This window comes from Grus americana, chromosome 5 (assembly GCF_028858705.1).
Source record: "Grus americana isolate bGruAme1 chromosome 5, bGruAme1.mat, whole genome shotgun sequence".
Lineage (NCBI taxonomy): Eukaryota > Metazoa > Chordata > Aves > Gruiformes > Gruidae > Grus > Grus americana.
This window is the reverse complement of record NC_072856.1, coordinates 59,239,550-59,251,926: the sequence shown is the minus strand read 5'-3', so window position 1 is coordinate 59,251,926 and position 12,377 is coordinate 59,239,550. Positions and strand designations below refer to the sequence as shown.

At 49.0% G+C, this 12,377-nt stretch overlaps 1 protein-coding gene across 5 annotated transcripts in view; it reads right to left on the bottom strand.

Annotated features, from left to right (window-relative positions):
* Positions 1-11,647, bottom strand: part of EXOC3L4 (exocyst complex component 3 like 4) — a 28,892-nt gene extending 17,245 nt beyond the window's left edge. For 3 of the 5 annotated variants that reach the window (XR_008577435.1, XM_054828292.1, XM_054828293.1), the window contains exons 1-4: positions 11,201-11,489; positions 9,253-9,652; positions 3,294-3,945; positions 471-588 (exon numbers count right to left, since the gene is read on the bottom strand). Coding sequence is in view for 4 of the 5 variants with exons in the window: in XM_054828292.1 (XP_054684267.1) it covers positions 471-588; positions 3,294-3,945; positions 9,253-9,595 (1,113 nt within the window). In the remaining variant the exon portion in view is untranslated. The other 2 variants (XM_054828290.1, XM_054828291.1) reach the window with 2 other exon arrangements.
* Positions 11,648-12,377: the final 730 nt, after the last annotated feature.

Genomic DNA, 12,377 nt, shown 5'->3' with positions numbered 1-12,377 from the left:
AAGGACAGCAGAAAGACATCTGCAGAAGGGGCTTCCTAGGAAGAGCTGAACCATGGGGACGTCCTCTGTTGGGACCTTCCCAAAGTTGTCTGCTTATAGCAAACCTCAGAAGTGCTGGAGGAGCTCCACACTGTGAAAGTAGCAGCTAAAATAAAATGCCTTTACACCTAACTTTACAATGTGTTTAATCTGATGAATGCCAGCTATGAGCTTTCAGTAAGCCTCTGCCATACTGTATGGGTCTGGTACAGTGATCATCCAGGTTCAAGCTCATGGCCTGCTTTAGTCCTAGAATTGGTGTTCAGGGCTTTTTTGCTTTTAATTAAAGGCCGTTCTGTGTGATGCTGGCAGGACTCATCACCTGGTGGGGCTAGAAACCACGATGCAGCCATCTGAGACCTCTGCCTGGGGGGCTGGGGCTCCCATACCTTCCCTGGAGGGGCACGTGGGGACATGGTCCAAACTCTCACCTTTGCAGAAGTGATGTAGTCGTTCTTCAGTTTATCCCAATCAGCTGGTGTTAACAGCAGGGACAGATTTTCTGTCTTAACTTCTGGTTTGAGATCCGGGTGACCCAGAAAGAGTTCACTGGAAAGATTCAAACGAACAAATTATGTTGTCTCGGAGTGTGAGTAAACTGATGGAATATTCATGTGGCATGAGCTACATAATTATTAAGCCGTGAGAAATATACTTAAAGCTTAAATTGCGATGCTTGTTTTCAAGCTTTAACAAGAAAATCTTTCCTCACTATTCAAAATCCTAATTATTCAAAATCAAAATGATCTAAGGTTCCAGCCCACCTTAGAAATCATAAGACTTCTGAGTTGTTTGGACATGAAAAGTGCTATGAGAATTTACTTTCTTAAATAAACAACCTGAAGCTGATTCATTTGCCTACAAGCCTGCGAAATAACTTCAAGGGTAATTCCTGTAGCAGCGTGCGGCTTTGGAGTTAGCTGATCTCCCTGGCTCCTGTCTGGTGTCACATCATGGCTTATGTCAGCCTGTATTTTCCCCCGTGTATTGTCCCTAGCAAAGGGAGATGGCAGAGCAGGTCCTGCTCTGTGCAGGGCAGCCTCTGGAAGGCACTCCCGTGCCTGGGACACGGGCCGTGGCAGCACTGCGGTTCCTCTGCAGATGGAAGCGGTGGGTGGATGTTCAGCTACAGAGTCTGACTCCAAAGTGGGCTCAGCTGACACACAACTTTACCACTCGCTTTCCTCTGGATTGCTGTGTAATCAGGTCAACTGATTAGTGGGGAAGCAGGGAAAGGGAGGGAGTGCTTGTGTTTCTCCCTCTGGGGCGAGAAACCCATTATTAGCCTGTATAATTGAATGTGCTACCCTTGCAATCTGCCACGGACAGTTGGAGGCATTGCATCTATCAGGGTGATGAAGGTGCAGAGGAGAAAGAAGAAAATATTCATGCACTAGATAATTGTGGAACATTAAGTTGCAAGCAATCACCTGGTTAGCAGGGAACAGAGCCTGCTTGTTTGCCCAACCACTGAAAAGGGTTCCCATTGCCAAACCAGTGCTGAGCCCACAGTTAGGTTTGGATCCAAGTGAGGAGTGTACTGTACAAGGTTCAGCCTGGCGCAGAGTGACTGCTTAGCAAAAAAAAAGCTCAGCCTGCTGATAGTGTCCCAGAGTCAATGTTCCCGCAGTCATGGTTCAGATTTCCCGGAGAGGTACATCTGCACATGTGGAGCATTGCAGAGCCCAGTAGCTGCAGGAATCTGCTGCCTATTTAAAAGGACAGCACAGATTTAAATACAAACTCTCTGCCATGACTGAAAGGACTGGCTCAAACGCATACTTGTGGAGCTTATTTCCTCTCTTTTTTTTTCCCATTTGTTTGAATTGTAGCATCAATAATGAGTTTGAATGAGACAATTTCTTCTTTTTTGGGATGGGTCCCAAGAGGGGATGAGGTTCTTTTAGAATGGGAAAATCAAATGGAAATAGCCCAACCCAGCAAGGTGATTGCAAGCAGTGCCCAAAATGGCTGCAAGCTCTCAAGAAGCTCTTTCACAGCAAGCTAGAGAAATATGATGGGGACACTTTTCTTTGGTGCAGAACCTGGCTGCTGGAGGTCCTTTCTTCCCCCCTCTCCTGCAATGTTGGAGTGCAGTACAGTTCCCAGGAGCTGGGGACATGCAGGAATTTCCCTCCAGACACGATCGGCGGGGACACATGAGGGAGAAGGGCAATGGGTGGGAGTGTCATTCCCATAGCGGTCCTGCCATAACACTGGTCAGACAGTGCCAAGATGCTGAGGGGGCTACACACATGTCATCACGGTCACCACACTGTAAATGGGGTTTTAGGAGCAACTGGACAAGTTCACAGAAGTTCAAGTCTGTTGAGGGCTGTTCAAAACAAAAAACACCTGCGGTGCAAATGTCCCTGAGCCAAAAGCTACCCCAGGCTAGGATTGCTCTGGGCATGTGTTACTGCTGCTTGCCCTGCTCCACCACTGCCCCCTCCCTGTCCATTTCTGCCCAATGTTTGACTCAGTGTTGGTACTCCTGCCTTCGCTCCCTCTTTTGTTTGTTTGAGGGATGCCAATTGGTTTGCATTTGTCCTATCTTTGCTTTAAAAACAGGCAATGTCCAGCACCACAGTTTTTACTGCTGAAGAACTGCCTTTACTCCCACACAGCCAGGGTGCCCTGAGGATGGTGTTTGATATGCCCGTACAGCTCCTAGAGTATTTTAGTCACCCCTCTATCGCAGGGAGCTTTAAGAGGTCCTAAACCCCACAGACCTCCCCTTCAACTAGCGGACACGTCCAAGCCAGAGCCTTTGTTTTAACGTGGCTAATTCCACACGGCGATGTCTTGGCACCTCCTCAAGATGACTCTGACCCCTGCACATGACGGTAATGTGGCCTGTTTCCAAATGCACCACAGTTTTAATTGAACAGGAAGAAGGCAGGGCTCTCTCACAGGTCCCTCCCTGTGCCTGGAAAAGTCACCGAGCAGCTGCTGGACCTTGCAAAACATTTGCAGAAGGGGAGCAGGTTTATCAGAGCTGCAAGGAGGAGCTTCCTGGTATATGAGAACAGCAAGTGGGGGGGGGAGGTGGAAACAGGGTAATTTAGATCTATGAAAAGCAACAAGTGTTTTATCCACAAACCTTTCTCCCCACCTATCAATAGATTAGCCATCCGGCTCTGCTATAGAAGTGATTGTGTCTCTCTTGCTCACTCAGCAAACTGAAAATAGGCCAGTGCTTTCAAAGCACCCTGTGGCCCTGCTGCTCTCCAGAGGAGGCTGAGGCAGCTTACCTGTGGTAGGTGTTGGCCACCCAGTCGAGCAAGGTGTAAAGCTCATTGAATTCCAGCGGTCTCTGGGAGATATCTTGCAAGTGTGAGGCAATGGCCTTGTGAAAAGCCTCCACATACGTGTCACACACCTGGTAGTCCTCTGGATAGCACTTTTTTACTGATAACTTGATTTTCAGTAAGTCTTCGGTCAGGTGTTTCTGGAGGAAACCTAAGTGGAGATCAAGCCAAGAACTCTCTTCTTCCTTTGATGCCATGGGTACCCTCAGGACTCTTTTTCTAGCGCTCTCATTGATAGCTTCCCTCCACTCCTCCCTCCATTTTCTGGGTGTGCCAAGCAAGTCTGACCCAGGACCAGCAGCATTGCCTGTGTTAGGATGAGCTGCTTCTTCACGGGCAATTAAAGTGGCCAGTGAGGTCAGCATGGTACCCTCTACAGTGGGATGCTCCAGGGTTCCCACCACGATAGACTGGATTGTGTTCGCGATGGAGTTATAAAGCAAATCCACATCCTTGGATTTCCTCACAAGCTCCTGGAGGTTATCTTTGTATTTCTCAGCATCCCGTTCAGCTATAGTCTCATCTTCCAAGTACTTGATACATGCGAATGCTTCCAAAAGTTGCCTTTTCTGAATAAGATCATTGATTTCCATTACTGCAGAAAGAAGTGGGGGAAGGGGTTGGGGCAGAGCAGGCGTTAGGTGATTGGCAGGTCGGTAGCAGGGCAAGATGCCCTGCAGGGAGGCTTGCAGGGCTGCTCTGAGCCCGCAGGTCCCAGCAGCCCCCGAGACTGACACCCCCCCACCCCCACCCCCCCACCCCCTTGCCCGATCTCTCCAGCTCCTGTTTGACACAGGAGAGGAAAGCAGTGGAAATGCAATCACTGCAAATTGAGCCACATCTCTAAACTGCTGGTTTCAGAGGTAGGAAATAGCAAATAAACTGATTATGGCCCTGCAGGAAAACCTCAAGCAAATGGCTAACGAGGCTGCACAGAGGGGCACTGGGGTCTCAGGCTGCATAAAACTGCCTCTGGCTCTGTTAGCGTGGAGCTGAAGTGGGACTGGCAGTGGTGACAGTTCGTGATATACCCTCCCAGCAGGATTTGTGTTAGCAGGGATGCCCTGGTTTCCCAGCATACCCGTGTGCTCAGCACAGCTCTGCTGCTGCGCTGGCCACAGCACCTCTGGCTGAAAGGGCATTTCGGTGCGTTGCCCAAGAAGGCAGGGAGGGTACCCAGGGGTCTGGCTGGAGGGGCGGGAGGGAGCACAGCGGGACAGACCCCTTTGGGTCCTCTGAGCTCCTGGGTCAGACATCTCACTAGATGGTCATGTCTGCCCCCAGCCTACCCATCAGCATGTCCTCCAGAGATACCTAGGCCCTGGGGGAGCAGGATACTGTCTTGGGGATGCTCCCGATACATTTTTGGGAACATTCCCAGTTCAGATGTAACCCCGGGCAATCCCCGGGCTCCCCTCCTGTCTTGAGTTTGTGCATCATCAAGTTTTCCTAAAACACATCCCCAACTACTGTCACAGCTAAACCGGTTCCTGCATTTCTGAGGGCTGAGCAAAATGCTAATGCAAACTGTGGAGGCTGTCACTGGTGATTTGCATTATGAGGACTCCTTGAGATGCAGGGACGGAGGCAGCAAGTCAGAGACTGGCCCATCCATGGCTGGCCACCCTTTCCTGCCTGTGGCTACCACAGCAAAAGGGCTCTGAAAGATGCCTCTTACTTGTTCCAGACATTTAGATGTTCTGTGAATGCTTGCGGTCCTCAGCCTCCTCTCAGCCAAAAAGAGGGACTTCTGGAGGACCAGAAGCCACAGCTTCTCAGCTCTGCATTTATTGCAATCTGCAGTAACCCTTTGGCTGGAGAGTGAGGAGAGTTTCTGGGATAGTGGTCCTGGTCCCAACAGGAGGAAACAGAGAAACACCAAAGTATGTCAGGTATTTGAAGTTCACTCGCCTGGGGTGGTTCAGGGTTGGGTGACCTGGCAGAGATCCAAAACTGTGGGTGCTTTCTTCTGGTGCTCAGGTCTCGTGGGTTTTCCCCACCTTCTTTGCTTTTGCTACTCGCTACCAGTACTAGTTGGTGTTGGCTGAGACTGGGGGAAGTCACCAAATACCATTACCCCCAAAGTGGCTGAGGTCTACTGAGTTTCCCATTTCTTTTTCAAAGCCTTGCTGGTGCAAGAACCACTGCCTATTTGCAAGTAATATCAGAAGTATTTGCATGTGTTGAGGAGATCCAAGAGCACTGTTAGCTTTTGAGAGGCCCCAGGAAGCTCTCACCATCTCCAGCATCATACCAGATGCTCTGAACAGGAGATCCCACTGTGATACTGGGCATAAGGCTAATATTAAAGAGGAGAAGGGAAAGGGTATTATTTTGGCATGTGTGGCCACTGCTCCTGTGACATATGCATATAAAATGATATGGAAAATTAGAAAGCAGTGAAAGAAGATACAAAGGACTGGTTCATAGCCCATAATTTATGCTCTTGGGCTTGTCTGTACACAGATTTCATACCGTATGCACCAAATAATCTGTGCAGCATAAGAGTATCTGTATGAAGACAGAAATACGCCAAATAACCCAACTATTGATGCAGCATACAATGCATAGAGCTTTGAGTGCCTATATGGAGCTACAGTTGCTTCTGCACTGAGAGGAGAGGGAATTGTGCCGATTAACTTAGTCTCTTCTAGATAAATTAATATAAAACCTGTGTTTGCACAAGTGCTTGCAGTGAGAGAGTAAAGGAATACATTCTGTTCTGTTTATCAAAGTGAGAAAACACCATTTAATCACCATCTAGGATAATTATTCAGGGAGGTGATATTGGGTGCTAAATGGATCTTTAATTTAGCAATACAAGATCAGCCAGCTGGTAGTTGAAGGAAGACAATTGGAAGGCAATTAACCATTATGCAGCTTAATGGTGCACATGGTGGAGCCTCCATTGCTTGCCATATTTATCTCAGGATGGGATGTGTTTCTGACAGAGCTGCTCTAGTCTAGGCCAATCATGAGTTACTGGGCACAGGATGGGTTTTATTTGTGCAATTCCTCAGCTTGTTTATTGCAGGAGATGAAAAGGCCTTATGGTAATATTTTCTGCCACTCCTCATCTATGACCCTTTGAGAACAGACTAGTAAAGATTATGACATGGGCTCAGATCCAGCTTGCCAACCTCAGAGTGTATTAGCGCAAAGCAGTAACCAACTTCATGGCACAGTAGAGCATGTTACAGCAGTGAGACAACATCAGCCCTTCTAGCTGATTCCCATGACATTCCACACAGTAGACCACAAATTTCTTTCTAGAAATCATCAAATCATAGAATACCAGGTTGGAAGGGTCCTCAAGGATTATGTGGTCCAATCTTTCTTGGCAAAAGCACAGTCTAGACAAGATGGCCCAGCACCCTGTCCAGTTGAATCTTAAAAGTGTCCAATGTTGGGGAATCCACCACTTCCCTGAGGAGATTATTCCAATGGCTGATTGTTCTCATTGTGAAAAATTTTCCTCTTGTGTCCAGTCAGAATGTCCCCAGGAGTAACTTGCACCCATTACCCCTCATTTTTTCCATATGATTCCTTGTGAAAAGGGAGTCTCCATCTTCTTTGTAGACACCCTTTAAATACTGGAACATGGTGATAAGGTCTCCCGTAAGCCTTCTTTTCTCAAGGCTGAACAAACCCAGTTCTCTTAGCCTTTCCTCATATGGCAGGCTTCCCAGTCCTTTGATCATCTTTGTGGCCCTTCTCTGGACCCTCTCCAGCCTGTCCACATCCTTTTTGTATAGTGGGGACCAAAACCAAAGGCAGTATTCCAGGTATGGCCTGAAAAGCACTGAGTAGAGTGAGATTGGGCAAGCTGGTCTAGTGGAGGGTGTCTCTGCCCATGGCAGGAGGGTTGGAACTAGATGATTTTTAAGGTCCTTTCCAACCCAAACCATTCTATGATTCTACAATGACTTCTTTATCTCTGCTGGTGATGCCTTTGTTGATGCAACCCAGCATCCTGTTGGCTTTCCGTGCCGCTGCAGCCCACTGTTCGCTCATATTGAGCTTGTTGTCCATCAGGACCCCTACGTCCCTTTCCACAGAGCTGCTCTCCAGCTGGGTAGATCCCAGGCTGTGCTGCACCCCTGGATTATGTTTTCCTGGGTGCAAGACCTTACATTCGACCTTGTTGAACTTTGTAACATTTTTGTTAGCCCACTCTACCAGCCTATCCAGGTCTTCCTGCAGGCTGGCTCTCCCTTCTGAAGCGTCCACTTCCCCACTCAGTTTGTATCAGTGAACTTCATCAGGGTACACTTGATACCACCATTCAGATCACTTATGAAGATATGAAACAGTGTTGGGCCCAGTATCGATCCCTGGGGGACCCCACTTGTGACAGGTTGCCAGTTTGAAAAGGAGCTATTTACCACCACCCTCTGGGTACAGCCTGTCAGCCAGTTCCCTACCCACCACACGGACCACTTGTCTAGACCATAATGCATCAGTTTCTCTAGGAGGAGGCTGTGGGAAAATGCGTCAAAAGCCTTGGAGAAATCCAGGTAAAAAATGTCCACATCAACTGAGCAGATTGCTTTGTCATAGAAGGCGATGTCAAAGTTTGTCAAGCACAATTTGCCCTTGGTGAATCCATGCTGGCTTTTCCCAATCACATGCTTAATTTGACTTGTGGTAGCCCCCAGGAGGATTTGTTCCATAACTTTCCAAGGGACTGAAGTAAGACTGATGGGCCTATAATTTCCTGGATCCTCCTTTTAGCCCTTCTTCTAGATGGGGGTGACATTAGCCTTCTTCCAGTTTTCTGGGATGTACCCCAATCTCCATGATTTCTCAAAGTCTATGGAGAGCAGCCTTGTAATTACATCATCCAGCTCTCTTAATACCCTTGGATGGATATTGTCAGGGCCTATCAATTTGTAGGGGGTCAAGCTCCTGTAACAGTTTGCCTACCAACTCTTCTTTCACTGATGGTGGGTCTGTGTTTGCATCCACCTAGATTTTTGTTCCCAAGGCCTGGTAGGTTGAGGAAAGGTCAATGTAGGTTAAGAAAAGGTCAAGCCATGTTGACCCACCTCAGCCTATCTCCTGGATGCATTGTAGTACCTTTGCCTTGAGAAGGTGGAGGAGAATGATGCTCAAACCAAGTTCAGAGTCATTGTAGCCTGCCCACACTTGAGGAAAGGTGAGAGCTATGCTGAAGGTAGTATAATTCGACTAAGACCTGTCTATACAATGCTGAAAAAATGCATGAGAATAATCATCCTGGGGAAAACAAACCAAACAAATACTTGCAGCACCGCTGTTGTGAGCAGAGTAGACGGAAAGTCAGCATAAGAGAGCTACAGCATCTGTGGAGGTCCCTTTGCAAGGCAGTCTCTAACATTAGGAACCAAGGTGAAGGTGCTGAACCAGATCACATCCAAACCATCTTTCTTCCCCATCAAGGCCTTGCAGCAGCCTACAGAGTACAGTCTGGGACCAGCAATCTGAGAGCTGAAGAGCAGAAATTGTCAAGAACTGCAATGCAAGCAGGAGTGTAGGAATAGCCCACACTGCACTTCTAGATATTGTCAGACCAGCAGTTCCCAAACTGTGCTCAGCAGATTGCTGGCTGATATGTATGATGGGTGATATGTCTGCTGATATGTAAGCCTACAGGTTGATGCGTTGATAGGTAGGTTGTGGATATCATTAAACTAACACAGTGGAGGCCACTGAGCAGCCTGTTCAGCAACGGGCGACCTGCCCAGGCTGGGCTAAGTAACACTGCAACGAGTTTGTGCAAGGGGTGACAGTTGTCCCTACCCCGTAAAGGGATCCCATGTTCTTTAGCACCTCTGTTGAGCGCAAGACTTGCAAAGTGTAAATTGCTTGAAGGTTACATATACCCTGCCAAGCAAATTACACTGCTGGTTTTCCTTCTTACCTGAAAGAGGTTTTCCTTGAATGAGCTCTGCTTCTATCTTCTCACCGATCTCGTCTGTGCCATTAGAGACTGTGGTTTTGTTCCCCTCGGAGCTCTTGGAGAATCGCAAAGAAAGTCGTTTTCCTTTCCAAGTGCCAGTACCTTCCTTCCCTTTCTCTTTGTTCAGACTTTGTTTTGATTTCCGGATGCTTAGCATTGTTTTAATACCTCTTTCAAAGAGCCCACTGTCCCGGCTATGCCAAGTTGGGCTGCTCAGTTCAGAAGCAACCTCCATCTTTTCCTCCCCTGCACTGCTTGTTGGAGAGGCTGGTTCTGAGGTCACACTCCTTGGGTCTAACTCCATATTTCTATTAATCTTGTCTTTCAACAAGGGGTTTTCCAAACAGGTTGATGTTAATCACTGAAATGCATAAAACAGCAGCATTATATGAGTAGTTCAAAACAGGGTATTGCTGTGTCAGTAAATAAAGTCAGTCCTGGACTGAGAATCTGGCCCATCCCTTTCCTGTGCCTAATCCAAGGACAGAGCAAGTTGTTCCAGCCTGTAGCTACTGAAACAATCTCTCTACCCACAGACACCAGCTGCTGGCCTGCTTTTAGTTCTGGAAAGCTCTGCTTAACTCCGTAACTCAAGCAAGTGGCAGTTATTTCTGCAGCGCCAAGGAATCACTAAACATCAGAGATGTTGAAATTTGTGTAAACATACCATTTTGGTTGGTAACAAGGTATGTTTTTACTTTCAATTCTTCTAGGTGGATTTTCAGCCACGTAGGAATTCCTGAGTCTCACTGAGGTGTTGCTACTTTCTGATGCGGATATGGCACATTTGGGTCGTGCTTCTGCTTCTGCCCTGCTCAAGCCCTGACCTGCCGTTGCTGGAAGGTGGCCCAGGGGTGAGTGGTCCCCGACAGCAGGCAGCTGAGCTCTGCTCTAGCCCCTTCCATCAAACCCACAGCAATTTCCATGCTCCGAATCACCATGGTTACAGCATGGGAGGCTGTACGATGCAGTAAGGGTTCACATCACTCATCCTGCCTCAGAGAGCTGCATCCTGACATGATGAGAATGGGTACCTCGAGGGCCAAGCAAGCCCCTGCGTGAGCTGCAGGGGATGTGGCAGGAGATTTCAGATTTCAGCAAAAGTGCTCCTGGGCTGCAGTCACATCCCCTGCACTTGCTCAGCTCCTGCCCAGCTGCAGACGGATTGGCTCCCCCCTGCCCACTCTGAGGGCTGGCCCAGGTGCTTGGGAAGGGGGTAGAGGGAGAGGTTTTGCCTTCCTTTCCCTCCCTTGCAAAGGGCTCTCACCAGGTCACCAGCTAACACATCCCGCTCACGGGGACGTTGTGCGGATGGAAAATGCTGCATTTCCCCACAGCAGGCTCAAGGCAGCTCGGCGATCAGTTTAAATCATTAGAAACAACTATTGCTTGAGGTCACCCAGGAACTGCCTGTCTCAGGTCTGTCCAGCTCACAGGAGCTGGAGATTGAAATACGATTGCTGTGAACAGACATGTTGGGACCCTGGAAATACATCTCAGCCTTTCTCTGTCTGAGTTTGGCCAGAGTTTTGCTCCCTCGTGCACGGTTATTTCACAGGTTATAAACTGCAGAGAGTGTGCTTTCCCATGGGTTTGCTGAGCTGCTCGCACAGCGGGGCTCAGACCCTGCGTCGCACCCTCTCAGGAGGATATTTAATCATTCGTTGCCTTGCTTAGGAGCTCACCCCATTACAGGCCATACAGAGGGTGGGAGGGAGAGGAGGGCATCCCATTTTCCAGGGATTTCTGTAGGAAGGGGGCCAAGTCCCTAGCTCAAACCCTGCATGGGGGCTCTGCAGCTGACGCAGAGCAGCAGCAATAGGAGAGGTGAGCTGTGCAGCGGAGGGAGCCAGGGAAGGAGGACCGTAAGATGTGAGCCCACAAGCAAGGAAAGAAAAGGGATACACACCTCAGTGCCAACCGAAACGATCCTCTCTGCAGTGAGGTGGGATAACACAGGCGTGATCCACAGAAACCGAGGGCAGCTCCGTGCCACAGGAAATCCTGGAGAGACGTGGTGATAGGTGAGAAGCTCTGCAGGGCAGAGATCCAAGTGAGCTTGCCCATCTCACCTGGTAAGAACATCGTCCCCCATGCCCACGCTGGCCGAGGAGCTCCTTCGGAGCATGGTGCCTCTCTCCGTCCTCCTTTGCTCTCTGGAAAAGGGTCGTTGGAAGTGGAAAAAAAAAAAAAGGCCTATCCCCACCTGCTCATGACCTTCAGCAACTTTGCCCATTTGCTCCCTAGCAGAAAGTCCAGCACTGTTTCACTTTCATTCTGTCTGGGCATTTAAATAATGGCAGAGGTGAGGGAGAAATGCTAATATCAAACAAGCTGTGAGCAGTCAAGGTTAATTATTTACATTGGAGATGGAGGTGATACCAGGGGCTCAACAATGGAGTGAGCTGCTGGGGGGAGAAGGATTTTGGCACCAGATCCTGCCCTGGTGGGGTGAAGCCCCACGGCGTCTGGGTGTGGGGGTTCAAAAGCAGCCCCAGAACTGCTGTGTGGGAACGGCTACATTTCACCCCCTTCTGCCCCGTTTCTGGAGGTCATGGGAGGCTCAGTCCCAGTAATGATTGACAGGCATGGGTGAGGGATGGGGCGGGCTGTATTCTGCAGTTATATATTTATATATTCACCTCCCTGCTTCTCCCTTTGCCTTGGGGGCACTTATTTCCATGGAGAGGCTGGCCCTGGGTCCTGCCATTCCCAGAGCATGTGGGCACATCAGAAGCAACTCAAACCAAAGGAGCAAAAATATGCAGGAGTCTGGAAGGTTTAAACTGCATTAAACACAGTCACAGACAGTGGTGTAAATGATTTAATCCTGGGGAGCCTGTGGTGCCTGGACTATGCCAAGCCAGGCTGTCCGGCTGGGCACACCAGGATGTCCCAGGAGGCTGAGACCCCAGTGTAAAGCAAGAGGGGTCAGTCAGGAGGTGCCACTGTGCCATGGGCAGCAGGCACTTCTTTGCTTTAGGAGCCTGCCAGCATGTCATCTGTCAGGGTGACAGGGGAGATCAGAGGGTTTAGTGAGGGACTGATGCAACAGAGTCCTGTGGCATTTGGAGTTTGTACCATGC